General features: G+C 36.2%; 1 protein-coding gene across 19 annotated transcripts in view; it reads right to left on the reverse strand.

The window, feature by feature from the left end:
• Window positions 1-23,579, reverse strand: part of LCOR (ligand dependent nuclear receptor corepressor) — a 136,313-nt gene that overhangs the window by 16,216 nt on the left and 96,518 nt on the right. The window contains exons 8-9 of one of the 19 annotated variants that reach the window (XM_067709846.1): window positions 21,930-22,811; window positions 13,302-19,352 (exon numbers count right to left, since the gene is read on the reverse strand). The exons of 17 other annotated variants lie outside the window; for them this stretch is intronic. In XM_067709846.1, coding sequence (XP_067565947.1) covers window positions 19,346-19,352; window positions 21,930-22,811 — 889 coding nt within the window. In that variant the 3' untranslated portion in view covers window positions 13,302-19,345. Of the gene's footprint in view, window positions 1-13,301; window positions 22,812-23,579 lie in introns of those variants that run through there. One more of the 19 variants, XM_067709845.1, reaches the window with a different exon arrangement.

The following is a 23,579-nucleotide window of genomic DNA, read 5'->3' on the forward strand; positions in this document are numbered from 1 at the left end:
GCTGAACAGATGCTGTTTGATAATATCTTCCAGCTAATTATTTTTTCTTCAATCTTTGACTTTATCTCCCAGTCATGAAGTGCCTCTATAGGAAGGTGTACCCTAGACAGCCTACATCGGCCTCCTCCCTCCCTACCCTCTTCTGGCCTCTGAAGCCGTGTGGTTTTAGTGGAAAGAGCACAGATTGTGGAATATGAAAAACCTGTGTTCTTCTTGTAGCTCTGACATTTACTAGCTATAGGATCTCAGGCAAATTACTTAACCTCTCTGAACCTTGGTTTCCTTATCTGTAAGCTGGAACTGAGTATCAATATTTCAAAGGATTGCTGTGAGATATTAGCTTACATAAAGCACAAAAGAGCAGGTGCTCAATTTTACTTTCCCTGTTCCTGACTCATGCAGATTTTTAAGACCAAGTGGTGAATAACGCTGAAACATGTCTAAATACAAAACAAAATAACACCAAGAAACTATTAATCCAATCTGTTATTTAAATTTTTTGCAAGAAAAAAGGTTACACTGTGTTTTTATTTTTTGCAAGAAAAAGGTTTTTGCAAGAAAAAAGGTTACACTGTGTTTTTATTTTCACAACTAGCAAGAGAGCAGTTTTCTTTAGTGATGCCATGGGTATCTGAAAAGGTCTAGACTACAGATTAGAAAAACTAGAAATGTCTTAGAAAATGCCTACACCTCACTGATCACTGAATTGTGAATAAACCAAGAAAAAAGATGATTATAGAAGCATTATAACAGATGCGCGGGTACGCTGAACATGTACATGCTGGCTATGGGGCCAACATCTAACAAAGAGACGGAAAGACCAAGAGCAACTGGAAAAAAACCTCACTGAACAGGATACTTATGATACGTATATTTTTCTGTCTGTATACTGTCCTTCGGTAAAAAGTTTTAGAAAGGAAATATCTGGAAGGTCAACAGGAAGAAGTTCCTCCCTTCCTTTAGAGCGGGGGAGACACCAGTGACACTCTTGGGTGAGTGACTGCAAAGTCATTTCCAATTCTCGGAGTCAATGAGATATACATGGGAACTTAACAAACTCCTCCTACAGCTGCAGACTTTGTAGCTCACGGGGAAGTCAGGAGGTCCCTGCTGAAGGGACCCCTTCCAGGAGGTCCCTTGTGTCCATGTCCATCACGTGTTACTAACAACATAATATGTGTCACAGGATATAGTACTGGGAGACAGTAGAGAGTAGTCTACCCTTTACTAGTTGTGTGACCTTGGCCAAAACACTGAACTATTTTGGGTCTTAGTGGAGCACCTGTCACATCTACCACTTAGGATTGCTACAAAAGAAAACCTACAAAGTTTACACAAATACTGGTTACCATTACTGTCAGCCAATCCCATTAAACATGCTTCAATAACTCAGAGACCAGGAATGTATATTAATACTTTTTACAATCCCCCAAAGAGGATTTTCTAGATAATGAAAGTTTACCCTTCAAGTACCAAACATTTAAAAATTTAAGTATTTTTGATGGAAGTTTTAAAAAAATTATATCCTCCTCTGAACACAATTTATTCTTTCTTAATGACTCAGAGTCATTACCATGTACACTATTATTGAAGCTTGGCTATTATTTTTATTATACTGAACTGAAATATATTGATAGTTTTGGGGGCTACTCAATTAAGTAAATCTACTGCCTAAACACAAAGAAGTCACAGTGGCAGTCTGCATTTTATTAAAAATCTGTCTGCATTTTATTAAATATCTTTCTTCTTATTGGCCTCCAAATAGCAGCTGTGTTTAGGAGTCCCACTTTTACCTTTAGCTGAGTACTTTTGCTCACTAGCTGAGAAGCCAAATCTCAAGTGCTAGACTGGTACTTTAAGTGAAAGTAAACAAGCTCTGAATGAAGGCTTGGGGAAGAGTTTTATGAGTAAACCACATGGATCTTCTGACAACAACTTCAACTGCTCAGAGCCCTTTATTTCTGTTTTTGGTTCTTGGATGTGTTCCTGATATTTCTGAGACAGGTGGCTACAAATAAGTGAGATATTACTGCCTTTTCAATGCATCAAATACACTCTATGTATATTTTAGCAATACAAGAAAAGAGAAAAAAGGTTGACAAAGATCTATGAGAAGGATTAAGAAATGTCATGGCATCTTACTGTAGAAAAGACTAAAGAGAGAAATAAATGGTTCTCCCCAATTCAAGAAGTGCACTCATGTGAAAATGTCTGGACACTGCTTCATGGCTGTGAAGCCATGGCTGTGCTCTGGAAGCAGGCTTTGGTGTCTGAAGTTAACAACACGTCTTGAGATTCATGAAATCAAGGTGTGTGCCCAATAAAAGTACAGAGAGCTCTGAAGAAAAACTGAGGAAGCACTTTCTTCTAAAGTGATGCTCACAGAGAGTAAAAAACTGAATAATGATTAATCCTTGGCTGATACCTAACTTCCTTTATGGTTATGAAACTTGGATTTGCTGCTGTCCCACATGTTTCAATAATTTAATAGCGATTGAATATTTTAGTCACCCCCAAACTAATGTAAGGTCTTCCAAAGGGCCATGCCATCAGCTCTGAAGCAATGATTGTGACAATATGGCTAGTCCCCAAGGACAAAACAGTCAACCAACCACCAGTAGGTATTATCTATTTCACAGCATCATGGCAAGGGGAAGTGGTGTCTTCACAACTAAGGCATACTGAAGAAACACTGTTAGTACCACTGAACTCTAACCTGGAACAATGCAGTACAGCATTTGGAGGCTGAAAAACAGCATCACAGAAGTGGACACAGACTACACCAGCCTTAAAACGCATTTATAGCAGTGGTTTGGGGAAGCTCAGGAGATGAAAAGATTAAAACTGAAAATGGCAACCTTGCTTGAGAGAAAGAGAAATCAACAAAGGGTCGTTTTGTGTGTATTTTCCCGGTAAAAAGGATCAGGGACAATGAACTGGTGAACCACAGGTCACCAGAGCAAGCAGTAGGGTGCTCTTTATCAGTTACATCCTTGGCCACCTCAAAGCTATCAACCTGGAGTGACTATATCATTTCCTGAAATCCTAAGCTATAGTGGTTTGTAAAATTCTTTGGCAATGATCAGGGGTTTTGTATATTTACCCTATAATTTGTATCTTTTACTGACTTAATTTGTCTTGTGTTTGTCTTAGCTTTCCAAGTAGATGTAAGCTACTTGAGTGTAGGTAGGGGCCACATTTCATGTTTTTCTGTTTCCTCTTAGCAAAAAAGAGGGGGAGGGAAAGGGAGCATCAGTGATGCTTCCTGAGTTTGCTTCTTGGATTTTCTTCCTAGGTAGCACCATTTACTGAGATAGGAACACAGGCAACGAAGCTGGCAGCTGGTGATTGTTGGGGTATATGTATCTGAAGAGTTCTGTGCACATTGAGTTGAAATTTTTATAAGATGCTGAATCTGAGATATCTGGTAGGCAACTGGACACACAGGTATGAGCCCACTAGTAGCTTCACTTGAATATGAGAACCTTCACATTAATACTAACCTTTGTCCAAGTATCATTAAATGGGCCCTGTTATAATAGCTAACTTTATAACTATAGTAATAAAATTACTTTTGACTGTGTTTCTAAATTACCCAGCTTCCTACCTTATTTGATTTTCTCTGGAAGTTTTTTCAGTAAGACCTATGTTTAGATGAATTTTAATTTCGTATCATTCAACTACTTAATTTCAAAAATTAACATCAACCTTTTTAAAGTTTCATTCTATTACTCTTTTTTCATGTTTTAAGAAAATGGGTGCTAGCCAGCTTTGCCTGAGTTTTAAACAGCTGGTCTTTCTTTGGCTTCTAGTTATTCAATTCTTCCCATAGCCTTAGGCCTTTAATAGAGCCTAAATACAACATTTGTCCTGATTTACTCTCAGACAGTAAGTAGGGAAACCAAAGAGGGGTGAGCTTCTGTCCTACAGGCTACTCACTCCTACAGATCACACTTAGGTCAACTCGACCTGAGAAGCACTGTTTTATTTTTAGTTCAGTGATTATAGTTGGCATCACATTTGACTATATTAGATTTTTACAAGAACGGTAATTCATCACAGATTTTGAAATCACTTGTTTGAGTTCACGTTTCTTCCGCTCAGTAACAGGACACTCTCTAATAGTTAAAGTCAATTGTTTATCAGTCAGAAATACTTCACCACCACCACTGAAGAGCAGTAAAAGCTTAGGGACTGGTAAATGGGAGGAAGGGCTACAGAAGAAGGAAACTACCTGGATTAGTTCTGTTTCTCTCCTTGGTGAAAAGTGGCCTATGTGACCTTGACCGATTTGTCTTTCTATCCCCAATTCAATGCCTAATTCTTAAGGGTGTGGTAAAAGGATAAGATAATATTCATAAAAAACTTTGAAAGGCACAGTTTAAGAATGATGTGTTGTTTCACAACCCTATCTTTAATGATTTACTCAATGATGTTTTTCTAGATCAGAGGTTAGACGTAGCTGAACTCGCCTACTTTGTCAATACCGCCGAAATACTTAAATCTCCAAAGGAAAACATTCCTGTGGTTAATATAAATGGTGGATGGTCAATGCCTATGTTCTCTTAGGGTAAGAGATCAAATAGAAAAGAGATTTGGTAGAGAGCTGAAATGACAATTTTTTAAGAGTCTAGAATGTGGGACGGATGGATTCAGGTAGTCTCTCAGTATCTGCTCTGTAACTACCAATCATCAATGCAACATCATTGATGACCAAAATATATTCTTTTTGACTGAAAAAGATCAACAGAGAGAGTGAATGATGTTTGGATGAGAGCTAATCTTAGAAGGAGGGAAAGATAATCCCAGGAAAACAGAAGGGGAGAGAAAGCTTGAGACAATACTTTAGACAGAGTGGACCAAATAGTTAAGAGTTATAAATTAATTTAGCTTGATTCTCTTTAAATACAGGAAAACATAAAAATGCATTGTTTGCCCTGCTTAAAGGCAGTAAGAGTTGTAATTTTTACCAGATAATAATCTGAAATTATGTTCCCTAATTCCTTACTTCTGGTCCTTTAAGCACAGAAAATATAAGTATGTTCAAGGGTCTGGATAAGTCTGCTGACAAGTCCTCACTCTTCACTGGGAAATGCATCTACCCTTGGCTATTTCACATCTCTGTATCTTTCATACCTGGATACAGGAATACTCTAAGGGCTGTGACAAAACTGTGAGTGTGTGTGTAGTGGAGAAGACAAGCATGGGGTATGGAGGTTTTTCTTCACTGTCTAAAAGGCCATGTATAGTTGTATGTGTAAAGTACTGAACAATCAAGTTTTCTTTCCCTAGAACTGAACTAGGAGAAACAGTAAAAGGGTAGGCAAATGTAACATAGAAAAGTGAGAAATAAAGTTCTTAAGATCACAGAATAAAAGTGGCCTCTTAAAATCAGACAGCTTAACACCTGATTTCCAGGTGGCTGAAAAGCTAATTATCTAAATTTGGATTTAGATAGAATTTAGATGGATTTAGACAGAAAAAGATTTCAAAGTTGGGGTTAAGGAGAGATCAGAATTGTGGGTGATGGTGAGATGGGGGTGGGTTCCAAACCCAAGATGTACCTGTAACTCTTCACCCTGTAAGAGTCCTCAGTGAGCCACTCTTGCTGATGGCAACATGGCATCTTGCTTAGGTGTGGAGTGGAAGAATAGTCGAGAACTACTTCTTTAAAACAAAAGACATGGGCTTCCCTGGTGGCGCAGTGGTTGAGAGTCCACCTGGTGGTGCAGGGGACACGGATTCGTGCCCTGGTCTGGGAGGATCCCACATGCCGCGGAGCGGCTGGGCCCGTGAGCCATGGCCGCTGAGCCTGCGCGTCCAGAGCCTGTGCTCCGCAACGGGAGAGGCCACAACAGTGAGAGGCCCGCGTACCGCAAAAAAAAAAAAACAAAAGACATGCAATCCCTTTGTGATAACTTTCTAAGTTTACTGTGTTCTTAACTAAGTTCAGTAAAAACAGGGCAGAACAAAGGTTCAAAAAATTATGAATTAATACTAAACTGGGGGAAAGGAGAAGTGCTTCAGAGGGTGCTTACTGGACATGAAGCCGTAATTTGCTAGCTTTTCTGTACCTCATGGTTTAATAAAAGGCTATTATTTAGAGTAGATCTAAATATGATAGAAGCAGTTTAAGGCTTGTATATTGTATCTTCTGTTTCTCGTAAGTTTAGCTAGATTGTCAAATTTATTAAATTACAATAAAAAATATAATTATCAAGGAGATCCTTATGTTCACTCTTTAACGCATTTTCACCCTATAGCAAAGGTACCTGGGAAGCCGAAATATAATCAGAAAGTTACTTGGTGAGTCAGAAGTCAGAGCAAGGGGTCATTAAACACAACAGTCCAATGTTTCCATCTCCTCTCTAGGAATGTAATAGGCTCACAAAACAGACACTTCTGTCAAACTATTTACTTCTGAAAAAATTTTTTCCCCTCTATCAAACTGATTTTTGCTTCTATCATCCCAGGTAAGACTATGCATGCACGACCATATTACATTACATTTGGTGTTAATTAATGTAAACAAAAGGAGGGAGGGTTCAGAGGCAGTGAAAGGGGATTTTGGACTGGATGGTGTAAAGTTTAAAGATGACAGTTCCTGGAAGTGGGGGAAGAAATATCCCTAAATGATATAACTAAATACTGATTTGATGAGAACACAAATCTAAATTATTTATCTAATGAGTATTATAACTAAGAATTCTTAGAAAACACTTTGCAATAGACTTTAGAAAATACTACAGTAATTTCAGACAAAGAGGACAGACCTCTGCTCATGGTTGATTTGAAACTGCAAAAGTGTCTGTCCCTAGACCTAGACTCACTGAATTACTGAAACCAGATTAAAGAGCCATCTGATCTTAAAGGCACAGCTGACATTTTAGGTCAGGATACATGAGAGCTCATGACAAGTCAGTGAGTCTAGTCTATTTCCTTTTTTGTTTTTGTATCTGTCAAGTAGGGGTTTAAAATCTATGTTGTTCTTTGGGGGAAATTGCTCTTCAATTCCCTTTAAATGACCAGGACGATGATAGACTAAAAAAATACCACTGTTTAGGCAGGATATAGAGGCGCTCACTTCCCCAAGTGAGAGAAAATGTAGCATATCATGATGCTCTCTTCAAGGGGGTAAAGGGAAAGAAACATTTGTCAAGGCCCAGCAGTGGCCAAGGACTGTGCACAGTTTCCCTGGAGTGCAACTGACAGGAGTCAGTCCACACAAGATTTCCACTACAAGAGGAATATATTTCTTTTGTAGTAATAATAATGACGATAATAATGATAACCTCAAAAACCCACACTACCACTTTGCAGGGCACTGTGTATGCAGATGGAGACCTAAAGGAGGCATGGGGAGCTGACACAAACAAACAGAAACCAAAAGAACATTTAAGAGTTCACATGACAGATCTCTGCAACACAAATGTTTTTCCCTCTCAAGAAATAAAGTGGTATGCTTTTTGACATATATTCCTAGTTTCTTTTTGGGTGAAAGGAAACTAGCAGATTACATAAATATCCAAATAAGCAGTTATCTAATAGTGTCCTGAGTCTTTTGTGATTTTTATGGGATCTTCTATACCTTTTCTCACGTTCTCTTGAGGTTCTAAATCTCCACTCTTGAAACCATACAAATCTGTGCCATAATCCTTAAAAGTGGCAAATTCTACTTTTGTTGTCATATAATAAATCACTTAAAATTGACACAATGACAGCACTCCTAAGTATTGTATTAACTAATTATTTAAAGGACCTAGACCACTTTGTAAAATGTAAAAGGACTTAAAATTTAAAATGATTCCTAAGGTAATTTATACAAGATTTAACGTTATTTCTCACGTGTTCACCTCATGAATGTTAGAGGAGGTATATATACTTTAGAATTTAAAGTACAGTAAGAAAACTATTTTTATGTCTACCATTCTCTCTGGGGTGCTCTTGGAATTAACGGTCCTTTTATAACCATCCCTTATCCCACCTCTCTCTGGAAACACTCAAGGCTAATGTTGGAGATGTACTGGAGTGAGGGGAACACTAAGCAGAATCATCTGTATATTTGAGGTTTATTTGGGAATATTGGAAGACAAAATATAAGCAAATGTATAAGCATACGTACACACACAGGCACAAATACTCAACTTAGGTACTTACTCTACCTCAATCCTTATCCTTAGTTTCACCACTTCTCTTGCTTCCAATATACTATCCAGTTCACCTATACTGATTCGACTTCCCTTGGAGAACACTATATTCTAAGCTCCCTGTCACTATTTCTCCTCCTCATTTTACAGTTTGCTGCACATTACCCAGAACTGCCATCTTCCTAGAGCCCAAATATGATCTCGTCACTTTTTCTGCATAAAATTTCAGTCAATTTCCCACTGCTCACAGTCCATCCTCTTTTAGCACCTTCTCCCTGTGGGCCGTGTTCTTTCTTTCTCACTATACTCTCATGGTTTGCGTCTATCTTTTATAAATAGCGCTTATGCTGCACGGTAACAGCTGACGTGGCTACCCCCTCCATTGGATTGTAAACCTTTCTATAGGTCCAGGACTTTGGCCTTTTTAACGTGGTAGCTTCACTGCCTAAAAACTGGGGCTTAGTACATCTCAGGCATAAGTAAGTGATGAATAAACTAACCAAATAAATTACTATGTAGTGAAAATAATTTTCCCAAGACACTTTTCAAGGGAACTGAAAAGGGCAGAGGTAACATTTTGACACATAATCAGAAGGGAAAAGAAAAAGCTTTCAAAGAAAATGAATTCAAATCAAGGAGGCAGGGAAAGGAAGGGAATTTTGAAGGTCAGACAGTAAGAGTGTAGGCTCCGAACTGTAAGCACACAGGAGGTTGCTGGCACCAAAAAAACAAGTATGAAAAGGTATGGTTTACATAATGGCTTTCAGAAGCCATTAGAATTTCTGACTGCAACCAAAAACAAGAAATACTTCTTACAAAGTAACTCAGTACACACATCACATCCTAGTTTGTATGTGTATGACAACACATAAGATTCAACAAAATATTTATCTGTATTATATGCTATGTACTCTGATTCTTTTTTCTTTTTAATTTCTTTTTAAAATGTTGGTTAGAACCCCCTGAACTGATCTTATAACTTACTAGTAAGATATAACTGGCTGATTAAGTTTGCAGAGCTGGTCTACACAGACTCACCAATTCCTGGCATCTCACGAGAGTCTGCTACCCTCGTTATTTTCTTCTTAGTCCATCTCTATCTAGCTAAAATTATACTACTAGGTTTTCCTGGGGAAAATGTCTCAAGTCATTTTAATAGACGCTGAAATGAACACCTCTAAACTGTGCTAGCTATGATCTGATTTATCTGTTTGAAATGCACAGAACTCCCATTTGGTAAGAGCGTAATTAGAATCTCATTAAACAGGCAGTAGAGTCCCCAGATTCTTTCACTGGAAAACTAAAGGTTTGATGATCAAACACATAAGCACACACACATCCCCACCTAGATCTTAAATTGTGTTATACAAACTACCACCACATAAAAAGAAAAATCTAGATTCGAAGCATGTAAAATTTCAACCTTGAAAATACAAAAAACTCTATACAGTGGAAAGGAAAATAAATTCTATAAATTCTTCTACTTTCCAAACAACTTTTATTCCACTTAATCTTTGAAAAGAAATAAAGAATGACTGATAATTTTGATAATATTCCTCTCAAACAGGACCAAGAAATCAGAAAAGCAGCATTCCAGGTTTCAATTATAGTTCCAACATTTCTCCATCTCTCATTTTACAGTTAAAACAAGATTGGCTGCCCAATATCCCAGTCTAATATAAACTCATCTGCCTCACTTTCCAAGTTCTAATCAATATAAACAGCTTCCTCCACAACTTTCAATGGGATTTTCTCACTCTCCTTACCTCTCATACTAAATTAACTCCTGCCAGGTGCTTTCACTCCTAGTTTTCATTTATTGAGCACTTGCAAAGAGCCTGGCATAGTGCTAAGTATTTTACATACAGAATCTCATTTAAGCCTCACAGCAAATCTATGAGGTGGGTCGCATAAACCCCTTTCACACATAAGAAAACTAAGGCTCAGAAAGGTTCAATAACTTGTCCAAGACCATGTACTAAGAAAGTAGAAGGGCTGGGATTTTAAGCCAGGCCCATCAAATTCTATCTCTTAAACTTGGGATATTCTCTACTCTTCTCTCTATGCCCTACCTATTCACCTCTTCCAGTACTGAGTCAATAATACTGATTTCTATTTAACAATGAAGTTTTAAATGCCTCAAATGTAATTTCTTTAGTGGGAATTTCATAATTAAATACAGATTTAATTCTCTTCCTAAAAAGCAATGTAAGTTTATTCAAGAATAAAATTAGTTGATTTAATTAATAGCTAAGATTTAATTAGTTAAAAGTGAATCTAAAAGAAAAATATTAGATTAAATCCCTCATTCTAAGTTGAGTCAAGAGTGCCAAAGTGGTATAAGTATAAAGATAAGTATAATGGTTTGGAATCATGAGTATTAAGGGCAACTCATTATGTGAGGAGGGCGGGCAAGTCCCTTAAAGACCCCAAGTTCCTTATTTTTCATTTTAAAAATGAAAGATTAGGATGGAACCAACAGTGTTTAATCAGTGGGTTAATAAACCCACTAGGGTCACAACAATGTGAATATACTTAACACTACTAAACCATACACTTAAAAACCTTTAAGTCTGTAAATTTTATGTCTTTTGACACAATTAGAAAGAGATCTGTTGAATAAACAAACTTTAAAAATGCAAACAAAACAAAAAAACCTGTTACAATTTGAAAATATATACATGTTCAAGCCTCACTCTTATAAACTGACCCAGGCATCTGTATTGTTAAAAGATTGATTTTCATTGAGTATATCCAATGATCCCCAGAACTCTCTGTGCTCTAACATTCAAAGCAGAACTAGCCTGCACACAATCAGAACAGAAACTATGAATAACATACTTTAAAATTAATCAGAAAAAGTAACTGCTCAATCTAATTTTTGCAAAAGCACTGTCACATTCATACAATTCACAACAAAAACTTAACAAAATGGATCTGCTTTAAATAAAAGGCATCATTTTCCTTTAGAAAATGCTGCAAAGACCTAAGGTTTATAAGAACTTATTATTTAATAAAGGGTTGCTACTGTATTTCTCAATGTTTGAACAGATATAATTGGTGTATTTGTCACACATTTAAATAGACAGTTGCATTTTTAACAGACGCAGAGTTGAAATGGGGCCTAAAAGGCATTCAGGACAACGCTCACTTTACAGACGAAAAAAACAAGTGATCTTTCTAGTACACCAAGTTGCAAGAAATTTATATTACCAAATAATCCCTTATCACTCCAAACTGCTGATCAAATAAAAGTGGGCAAGAAAAGTACAATGAACATTTTAAAACTACCAGTCAATAAACAACAGTATTCTTACACGCCTATAAAAAGCTCCAGGCTCAATAAGATTTCATACTTATGAATTTTGATATACTTTTGCTTACTTCCACGCTGAACTCCAACCAAATCATGACTTAAACTATTCATTATATACCTATCAATCTTTTAAAATGTTCTGAGAACATTTCTTTTCCACTAACCTCTGAAAACAAGCCTGTCTACTCCACTTGTAAATGCAGTTTGATGCACTAGCCACTTCCCCCTAAACAGCAAAAAGTCCAACAACTTATAAGGTGAATATGATGACTAAAATTCTGTGTTAAAATGCTTACCATTTGGAAGCAAATAATGATAAAGTGGATACTCTGAATACAAGAACAGTTATCTCTTAATGTTACTTAATAAATAAATACTTTGTTAAAAAAAGGTTTTCACTCATATCAGCTACAAAATCTAACAACATATGACTTGGGTGTATGTTTTTACATTTGAATACAAGTGTCTGGTGAGAGGAGTTCACAGTCCTTGAGGAAAAAATAACAACTCCACAACTCAGAAAGCAGATACCATTTTCCATTTTTTCCACTCCATTTCCCTTATGCAGTTTCCCTGATTCCCAAGAGTTCCTGAATTAATTCCAAAGTATCAGCAGAATCAGAGTAGAAAATTTTGGATTAGAAGAAATAAGTCCTTTTTAAAAATCAGGTCATAACTGAAGAGCTAAGTATCAACATGAAGATAGGATCACTAAAATAAATTCATTGATGAGATGCTAGATTATAATCCTACTACAACTGACCTGGCCACCAGTCTAAAATGGATAATGACAAGAAACACGTAGTTATAGCTTTATACAAAGAAATAATAATTAGGTTTCTATAAAAATGTTCTATAGACACATGGCATAACTGAGTAAGGGGAACAAGTGAAGCAAGGAAACAAGCCTGTAGTACCAGCAAGATTTCCGATTTTATAAACATCAGGCCAAAAGGCACAAAGTGTTAGCTAGGCAGCCAAAGAAATGAGACCAAAAAAATTAACTGAAAGATAATCTAGACCAACTACCAACAATAACATCATTAAAAAATACAAAATTCCATTAGAAATGACTGCAAATCACTTCAACCAACCTATATTACATGAATATCATGAGCTTGAAAAAGCTTTCTAAAACATTTTGCTTATCATTTCTGATCTTTATCACTGTAAAGCTGTTTTTATCAGTTGTTTATCAACTTTAACAACTTTATCAGTTGTTCCTTCCTAACCACTTTACAACAGAAATCACTTTGTAATACAAAACTTTTTTTACACCCCGTTTCTAAAACCCACAATATAAATGTTGAGCAACATATATGCTGTTATTTGTCTGGTAAAAGGAAATACCAGCATTCTCCCAAGAATCTGAATTACTATAATAACCTTAATTGAATTGACAGCGCTTTCACACTTCTGCCTCAAGAGCAAACAAAAATGAGTAAATCATTATTCTTTTTGGCAAGTAATCCCAGAATAAAGTTTTACTCTAAGAAAATTATGAAAAATTAAGTTCAGCAAGCAGGTATTATGAAAACGTGAATGTATCTTGTTTAGCTGATAATATTTAAAGTGAATAATCCAATGAAGAAAGCTGAGGTAGGGGGAGTATCAAATTAGTAGAGAGACAGGGTTACAAGGCAGTACCGAATCCAAATACTGAAGCACAATTTTGAAGCATCAACTTCTAGTTATCTAAGGGATTTCATCTGGAAATAATTTATCACAAAAAATTACAAGCTTTGATTACCAAGTGCATTTACAGTGCACGTTGAAATCTTACCCCTTTTGTGGATTTGTAAAAAAAGCATCATAATCTTAAGAAGTAGAAACCAAGCTTTTAAAACAGTTTTCACAACAAAATTTATTAGAAGAATAGTGGTTTTGAAAAGTCTAGCATCCAGTGAGAACTACCATACACAACATTACAGCTGGGAATGTTTCTCCAAAATGTCATGGTCAAATAATACAATGGAACCATTAAATCTTACACATGCACGAAAGAACTAGCGCGTTTGACATAGAATGCAAAAAAAAGGGGACCACATGGATTAAAATTTTAAGTACTCATCACATACATTAAGACACAGCTTATTTTTAGTCCAGTCAAAAATCAGAACTGCATTAAAAAATTAATGTAGTGCAATCAAACCAAAAAACTTAAATTGTGATCATAAGTGCTCTACTACATAAATGTTGATCATAGCAAGGAACAAAAAGTTCAAATCACACAGTACAAAAAAAATCTGTAAATAAATATAAACTACAGTACAAGAGAAATATTAAATTATACAATTCCGTCAAACTGTAAACAGTATATTGAAATGAGGTCCATAAGAGTAAAGGGGGTTCCTGTTTTGTTGCATGACACTTGAACTTCTAGAAATCTGAAAGATGCCATTTTCCGTATCTTCAAAGGCTATGGGTTTTATATATGGAGAATTCCTTTTAGATGTAAGATATCAAATACTAAAGCAGAGGAATAATCTATTTTGTTAACCACAGACAGTACTGCAGAAAACAAAAGGAGTTTTAAAGAATAAAGACCTCTAACAGACAAGTCTTAACATTAGAGATGCAAAGGGCTAAAACACTGGAATTAGAACTTCACATCAGAAGAAACTTGTCATTGAGGACTTCTAGGCTACAAAATATACTGACAGAATTGTCTGCTGATATGTAGTCCTAGACCTCTGCTAATTTTTTTGACATTTACATACTCATGTTACAACACCAACTTTGGCAGAATCACTACTAATAAAATCAGAGCACTCCTGGCCCAACGGTTCCATCACAGTGGCCAGTGCACAGAATTCTCTAAAGACATTGCATAAACTAGAATGTAGAGGTCAGACACCCAAGGACCAGTGCTTGAATTTAGTAGTAGTATGGTGAAGAAGCAAGAGCCACATTGAGGAAGAACTGCATCTGTTATAGCTTACAGAAGCAGCAAGGAATGTCGTTTAATTGTGCTGGCTATTAGTGGCATTTAAAAATATATAGTTTAACTGTGTATGTGTATGTGTTGCATGTGCTGGCTATACATTTATGCACATTTTGTCTTTTTAAATACACTGTTAACAGGAACCCCCATATTATCTGCTCAGTAGTAATAACTGAATATATAGAATGCCACTATAAGAGTGTGAGGCACCGTGTGCTGGAGAGTTATATGCAGCTTTAAAATCTGTTTGGCTGAGTTATACCTGGATACCTGAACTGAGTTTTTAAGTTGACATTCATCAAGGATGTGCTACCAGCACGTCAAAATAAAAGCAAAACAGAAAAATACAAGTCACTGTTAGGTTTAAGAATAGCATCAAAGTACCTGAATTGAGTGAGAATAGTGTGTAAACTGTCCCTGAGGGTTTTTAAACAGTGTGTACAAGTTGGATTCCTAAGAACATTAGCTATATTTAACAGTGTGGACTGATAAAATACCAATGTTTGACAGTTTAAAGTGGAGGTTATAAAGAATTATACGCAAACACTCCGAATGTATAGTTTATATGTTTCTTCTCAAAGCAGCAACAAGCTGCTGTAAAGTATACATCCCATCAGAACAAGCAACATGTGGGAGTCAGATAAAGGTTTCTATCTTAGTCTGGTTTTCTGACAGCACAGCCTATCAATATCCAATGACTATATCTTTCCTAGATCAGAATGTAACTATAATTTTGACTAGCAATATAGGATTAGACTTTTAATCAAACACTTTGCTATTACATACTAAAATTCCTTAAACTTACTAATGCTGGTATACTAACCTAGTTAATTATCCCCCCCTTCATTTTAGAAATATACCCTTCCACAACTTAAAAACATTAAGATCCATTTTCAGTCCTCTGATGTAAAAAGCATGTCAGTGAATTAATATTAAAAATTTACACAGTAAAAAGGCCTGAATTTCAGCCAAAGATTCTAAATACTGCTCATTCCCTGAAGACTTAAAGGGAGAGAGAATCCCTACCCATTTTCCTAGTGATTTATTTTTCTAAAACTGTCTGACACAATTTTTCATTTTGGGGAACTTCCCCCTCACCTCCTCTCAAATTCCAAATTCTTAGCCTGAAATGCTTAATGAAATGGGGAAAATGAGGCAATCACTTGGAATTGCTTGAAAGGTACAAAATGTTATTGTCTTTTTAAAAAATAAGACAAGAATTATTCATATAAATGTGATCTGACCCCATATTATGTAGTATGTTTTATATTTTTAAATAATCACCCTAAAACTTACAGTACCTAAGACTCTGAAGATAAATTAAGACTTTAGTGTTGTAACAGAAAAAGTGCTGAATTATCCCTTTTCTAGTACTTTAAACATTTCAGACAAGTGCTTTCCTAGTGACAGTAAAGTTTACTATATACCCTTCCACCAAGCAGGAAACAAAGTCACCTGGATGAAACAAAAGACTTTTAGGAGTGTAGCACCGGGTATTTACCAAATAACAGATGTTGTTCAACTCATTCTGAGGGGCTAAAAATATTGTAGATTGAAATTCTATTTGGCTATTGTATGTTAAAAATCCCTGCCCTACTGTGTCAGTGTCCTGTGTCCAACCCTCCCACCCCCCTCCCCCAGTCCCCTTACACACTATCCACTGAGAATCTAATCTCTAAAGAGATTATTTTAAAATTTATGTTTTCAGGACATACCTGAGAAAGGGTGCAATTATGCAGAACAAGGAACCCAAGACTGCACTAATACTGGTTACAGGTTCATAAATTCTTTCCCAAGACAAATCTAAAAAGTCTAAGAGGTATGGATCTTCAAATATGTCTTACTGCTTTAGATTTTTTTGGTATGTGTGTAGGGTCATTTCCAGTGTTGAAAAGATCATCTTGAGCCTGTTCAATGACAGTTCAAGATGGGGTAAAGAGTTTAATTCCATATTCAAACAATAAAGATTAAATATTATGATTATAATATTTGCTACATCCAAAAAATTTATCATTAACTAAAAGTGCTTGCTTTTCGGCTTTTATTGATATAGCTATAAATGAACTGGAAACCTTAAAATTACCCTCCTAATAGTTGCAGAATTAACTCATATTTTATTGTCAAGCCAATATTAATTTGCCTTTATTCTTACTTTTCAAACACTCTAAAAGATTTTTCTGACTATCAAATGAAGGTGGCCCAACTTTACCATGTTATCTATCCTGCAACTCATTTTTAGTATTGTAGGGCAGAATCTTTAGCTTTTCCTGATCTACATACTTTCCCCATCCTACTTCCCAACTCCCTCCTCCAATCTCCTTCATAACACTTAGGGCACACAGCTACAGGGATAATGTCTGCTTCTTTAAAAGGCAACTGGGAGTTTATTTGGGAATAAGAGACAGAGAATATGCAAAGAATTTCCTCTATTTTCCCTTCAGTCACCATGTTCACAAATCCTACTTAAGTCTCAAGGACAGAATGTATCCAAAAAAAACCTAAGAAGACTTTGGAGGTCTGCATTCCTTGTACCACGATTATACTTTTTTCCTTTTCAGTAGAGCTTGAAAGCAATTAGATTAAAAAAAAATCCCTATATAGCTTAATAAAGTTTCCAAATGGGCTGTTTGGTTAAAGCCATTAAGTTTAATAACACTGGCTTTACCGTAGTATTAATGAAGACCTAATTATAATGGAAAGGTAACAAGGAAAACAATCTTTGATATCTTCATGAAGGTCAAAATTTAACCTGTAAATTTTAATGTCTCCTATAAAAGACTAAGTGGAACAATTCAGTCTATTGCCATATTCCATCACCAATGACAGCAACCTGAATATATACATATCAGAAAAGGATGGTTCACATGAAAACAACCTCTGGCATTTAGTTAAAGAAAGAATAATTTCAAAAGCAAAAATATGTAGCTTGAAAATTAAATCTACAGGGATAATAGCTGTTAAGAAAATGACACTGAGCTGTCATATCTGCTGTAACTACTCAAAATAATTTCAGGTTCTGACATTGGGCTGCCTCAATAATTTGTTTTATAAAAATAACTGAATCCAAGCTTCACTATTGTGGGTCAATGAAATATAAGAGACTCACAAAGGCTTAGAACCCAGCCTCGCACCATGTGCTTACTTGGGGGCAGGGGGAGAACACATAGCTCACTAGCAGCTCCAAGGCTGCTATGTACTGCCTAATGACAGAAGGTAGTTATGATATGGGCCTTTGCAGGTAGTCATTTTTAGTTTAATTTAGAGTTCTCTCCAGAAAATTGGGAACTAAACTTCTCATTGTGCCTTACTGTTTTACTATCTGATCCCATATAGCTCATCTTATATATAGCTCAGGTAAAATGTTGGGGAATGGAAATGCCAACTGGTTGAGGTAATGGTTTATATAAGATAACCAGAGTTCTAAAAGCACTTCAATATTGTAAAGTAAAAGTGTACCAAATAAAGCTAATACACACTTCACACTTGTTGAGCTTGCTCACCAGAACTGAACAGTAATTAACTTCACTTAAGGACCCCTATTATCACACAAAGCCTTACTCATATCCATGATCTGCTGCAGCAAAGGTTTATCAAGCAACATCTAAACTTCAGAATAACAACAAACTTAACATTAAAAAGTATTATACACAAATATAAATTATTTTTCCTGAAAGAGAGACCTTGTCCTTCACGGTATTTGGGGAACAGAATAAAGTGTATAGCTCATCACAAACACAGTTCAGTCACCTGTAAGCCTACTAAACAAAAGTAATATACTACATTACTGTCAAGCTTGATGACTGTTTCAAAAGTGAGAAAGCTAATGATAAAAATACCAACTAGATATCCTTCCACGGAATTAGTGTTTTTGATTTTATAGTGCCATAGCTTATCTACTCTACATCTATGTTCTCTCATAAAAAAATGTAGGAGTTGATTTTAAATACATTATCTCCTAATATTATTTTGAGTCATATCATAGAGTTGTAGTAATGTCATCATCTGCCTACTGAAAAATGAAAGGAGAAAAGGCTTTTGTGACAAAGATAGCTGTGAACTATACTTTCCCATACCATAAAAATGGTCAGCTGTTGTTTGGGCCATGCAAAACTCTGATTAGCAGAAATTAAGCATGCGAATAGACCAATCTCTATTACACATTTATGAGGATGTTCCCAAACTAGAATATCTACACTGAAAGTGCCAATACAGAATAGTGGCAAATCAAGAGGGAAACCAAATATTACGGGATCACTGCGGCACCAAGACTGACATGACAGCCAGCCACGTGATGAGCCACATCCAAGAAACACATAGTATAATGGAACTCTGAACACAAAATTTAACATTAAAAGTGCACCTGAATATTACAAACTAACTTTACAAAACCTACAATAAGGTAAAATATATATCTTTTGAAATATTCAGCAGCTTTCTGTATTTTTTTTAATTTTTTTTTTTTTTTTTTGGAGAGGCTCATGAAATTTAAAAGGGACCACTATCTAATTTCAATCATGCTTCACAAAACAATAATGGCTATTTTATATTGCAGTTACCAGTGTAATGCAATTAGTGCTTTAAAATAATCTACACTCAAAAAGAAAGAGAGAGACCGACCGACCTTTGGAGGAAATATTCAAAAGCTTCTTGGAAAAGAAAATTTACCTGAATATCAAGTCATGACTGATCTCAAGTGTAATGTTTAAAAGCTTCACAGACATGAATATTACAATCTTCAGGTCTCAGGACTTTTAATCTGAGAAAGTTTAGAGTTTGGTTTGTTTTTTAAATTCACTTTCTAACCAAAACAAATAATAGAAGTACTCAAATTTTCACTATTTACAACTCAGCCTACAATCTGAAATGACACAATACAAGTTCTCTTATTTAAACTGCAGCATTAAAGGGTAGGCACACCATTCTTCTGCTGCTCGATTGTCATCCACTGAAACACACATAGAAAATATTTATGTTAGTAAAATGATCACTCCATGTACACTACAATGACAAAATTTACATAACTCAACTCATACATCACTTTAGAGACTACCACATAGGATTAAAACCTCTCTGAACAGTAAAACTCTACAAAAGTTGAACTTTTAGGGCCAGATTTTTAAATGGGCCTTTAATGATGCCTTTCTGAGGGGATAAAAACAAGCACAAATTAATTGCTCAAAGGACCTTTTTGCAGCAATCTTGGGCTACCGAATACCCCCAAACATCATGCAAAAAGGTACCATGGCTGCAATTAATTGTGTGTGACAAATCGAGTGTGGAACAAAGGAGGTGTTCCTTCATAAGCTTAGTCCTTTGCTTTCAGCAAAATTTCTACAACTTCCTTCAACTGCAGATGAAAACCATACATTTCATTAAGTATTTTTTATTGCAACTTCCAGCTAGGCTAGAAAATACTGCAGAGTCATACACTGCTCTGAACCCAAACTGCTTTTTCTGTTGAGAAGACTAGAAAGCTAAGAGGAAACAGGCTCAGTCATCCACTGATTAAACTGCTACACAAAATAACCAAACCAAAAGAGGAACCCAAGCCCAGGCTATGTCAAGAATGTGTGTATTTTAATAACAGCAATGGTGTGCCTAACCTTTGAGCACACAGGTTGCTGAGGGAAAACTATCCTTAACCTAATTAACTGCTCCAAAGTTTCCAGGCAAGAATTTATGCCTTGGGAATAGCTGGACCTACTTCTCAAACTGTTAGTATCCATCAGAAATCATCAACCTCAATTTAACGCTCCAAGTTTTGATTTTATTTTACACAAAAACTCCAGTGATTTTTTTGTTTGTTTTTGGTTAAGCATTTAGAAGGGGCTGACCACCTTTCTCAGCAGATTAGAATATAGGGTGTATGTGGGGTGGATTTTGTTTTGCACAAAGAGTAATTTTAATTTGGTCACAATGCAAAATTAAATTTCATGGGCTTTATTTACCTGTTATTCTTGCAAAAAAGTTGTAGAAAATAAATGTTCCAAACCGTATCACTGTAATTTTAAAAGCCCATCTCAAAAAAAACCTTAGGTGTTCTTTAAGGAGTGCTTATACAAAACACAATCTGAAAGATCCTGAACTGTGTGCTAAACAACCATAAAATTCAGCTAAATATCAGAAAAAGTTAAGAAGGGGACAGTATGTAGGATGCCAAAAAAAAGAAAAAAAGAGTTCAAAGCAACAAATAAAACTAAAAAAAAAACCCCTGCCCCCTTGTACTAGTATCTGAATTAGTTAAAAAAGAATTGCTAAGCAGCTTGACTTCTGATTGAATTATTGTCAGAACTGAAATGCAACCTAAATCATTTTAGGTTACCTTGGGGTTGTGTTCTTTCTCTCACCACAAACATGGATTCTTCACTTATGTGGATATTTGAGCAGATTACTGAGGCTGTAAAATCTAGATACCACTTTTGCAATATTATAATTACACACATTTCCCCCCTATTTCTCCCATCCCCCAATAAACAGATCTTAAATATTTTAAAATAGTTGCTGCAACTGACATTTAGTTGTTAGTTAGCACATGATCAAATCTGTAAAAGGATTTAAGAATACAAAGAAACTTAATTTGCTAAAATGAGGCATCCTCTATTGTTTTATGTAATGTACCCTGACTGCTCCTGAGTAAGAACGGAGCTCGTCCTCCATGAGATAAGGCTATATCCTCACTTGTTGGTGAGACCAAATTCTACCCTTAGAAAATCCCAAATGAAGTAACAGCAAAGGTAGTGTTACAACATAATTGAAGCATTTTTGAAGGTAGTGTGTGCACATTTTCCACCTCCTTCCCCCCTCTGGGTGAGCACTAAATAGATTGCTAATTTGTTAAGTAAACTTAATAGTGAGAAGGAAATCATAAAATGTTAATTGACCCAAATAATTATTTATCATTGAATAGCCAAATTTCTTAAATTCAAAAGTTCATTGTTCTTAGTTTCTTTAGTTTAACCCTTAAATTAGTTGAATCTCAGAAGAAAAAAATGTGAATAATTTCATAAGATGGCTTTCCAATTTGCAATAATAAAGCTCCCAATATGACAGAGGTGGTCTCTAAAAGGGGGCTTTTTTCTTTTTTTCTTTTCTTTTAAATAAAGGCAAATATAACTTAAGAAAAAAAAAAGAAAAGCATGCAGGCTCTACAGGCAAGGAGTCCACTTCCATGTATCTGTTCTCTGTGAGGTAACTCAATTCTCTTTTGTAGAGAAACATGCAAAAGGCCAAACAATATCCCGAGCCATACTGCACACGAAAATTTTAAAATATGCAACATTCAGAATGCACCTTTCACCCCTGTACACACAAGTCAATGCAAAATCTGCAAAGAAACAAGTGTCACAGTAAATGAAGTTAGGTGCAAGCAATGACAGCTGAACAATGCAGTAGTGCTCACCCAGTTTGTACAGTAATTGGCACTCTACAGTATTCCTACTCATTTTTTGATTCATTTGCACTTTGTGCTGCCTCTCCCTGGGGATCTAATTCAATCTTTACAGAAACATCTGGCCCCTCCGACCTCATTAACTTCATCTTTTTCTTTGGAGGGTTTTTCAAAGTGCCCAGCCTCTCCTTTACTTTGTACTCCAGTGTACTGTGGGGAATCCCATAAATACTCTGAGCTTTGGAAACACTCATTTTTCCACTCATAACCACTGAGATTGCTTCCTCCAGTATCTCACTGTTGTACTGTCTGTAACGCCCTCTTTTCTTCCGAGGCTGCTTGGAGCCAGGATCTCCTTCTTGATCCGATGTGGGATATGGCTGTCCAGAGGTAGACTGCTCAGCATCTGAGCCCCAAGAATCGGGTCCAGCATCTAACATGCTTTTTCTATTTTGTTTTGGAAGAATAGCCCTTAATTTTTTACTAAGCGCGCTCTCCGTTTGTGAACCCATTACCAAAGAGCTATAGCTGTACTGATCACCAGTGCGATTTTCCCAAGAAAGATCCATTCCTCGAACTTGTGGTATCTTTAAATCTACAGGAGATGAATGGCTCACATCCTTTTTCCCATCTTGTTTTGCTTGAAGTGCCATTTTTGGAAAGGCAGAGTTTTCTGCAAGAAAAGGAAGGTCACTGATGTTGTTGAGTGCACCATTTCCCCTGAACTTCATACGGCTGAGGTTGAACTCATAATGTGGTTTTGCCCAAGAGGCTTCCCTGGATAATATTAAGTGCTGTCCATGATTCTGTAATCCAGATGGTCCAAGGCTGGCAGCTGTGGACAATTGGTTTCTGCTCAGTAGTTCTTCACTAATCTGCAGGGATCGAGCCAGTGGAACTTTGAGTGATGTGGAGTGTCCAAAACCTTCCCTGGTTCCATCCTGTAAGCTTCTTGGAGGTACCCCATCACCACTCCGAAGTCCGTCTGGGCGGTACTGGCTGGGTCTCCCAGGTCGCCTAATTGGATGGAAGGAAACTGATGTGAGCAGGACTTGCACAGGTAGGGAGGGATGGGTGAGGGGACCACTCCTTTATTAGAAGGCCTTGCTTGGGTAACATCACTTTGTGTTATTTATTTATTTTCTCTAAAATTTAAAAAAAATGGTCTCGGCAGTTAGTTTTAAACTTGTTCACAAAAACAAAAACAAAAACAAAAACCAAAAAAACAAAAAGAAAAAAAACCAAGAGCTTTTGGGCAAAGAAAAATTAAACCTGTCAGCTGGTCTCTGGTTGGGTTCACAAATATTCGGAGAAAAAGTTTCGCGCAACTGTCTGAAAATAGCACCTTAATTATTAATTACAAAGTAATCATCAAGTCTCCGTAGATCTACAAAGAATTGTGTTACCAACGTGACGTTACCACTAAACAAGTACAGTAATAAAAGAGTAAGCCAAATAATTTATTTTAATGCAACATAATTCAACATTCATGACAACCAGCTATAAAACTGGAACAAGTTACATTGGTGGAACCCACAGATAATTGCTCATTTATCCCACAAACAAGTTGATGTTCTTATCAAAAAATCAAACAATTCCAAATGACATTTCTTATTTTGCTTGGGGAAAAAACCATGGCTACCAGCCCCATGGGGGGAAACCCCAAATCAAAACAAAACAAAATACCCATCGAATTATAACTTACCACACTTCTTCATTTTAAAACACCATTAGTTGCAGATACATGAGTACCACTGATTTTCCATTTGAAATAATCCAAGCTTT

The sequence above is a fragment of the Pseudorca crassidens genome, chromosome 16, assembly GCF_039906515.1.
Source record: "Pseudorca crassidens isolate mPseCra1 chromosome 16, mPseCra1.hap1, whole genome shotgun sequence".
In the NCBI taxonomy this organism is placed as follows: domain Eukaryota; kingdom Metazoa; phylum Chordata; class Mammalia; order Artiodactyla; family Delphinidae; genus Pseudorca; species Pseudorca crassidens.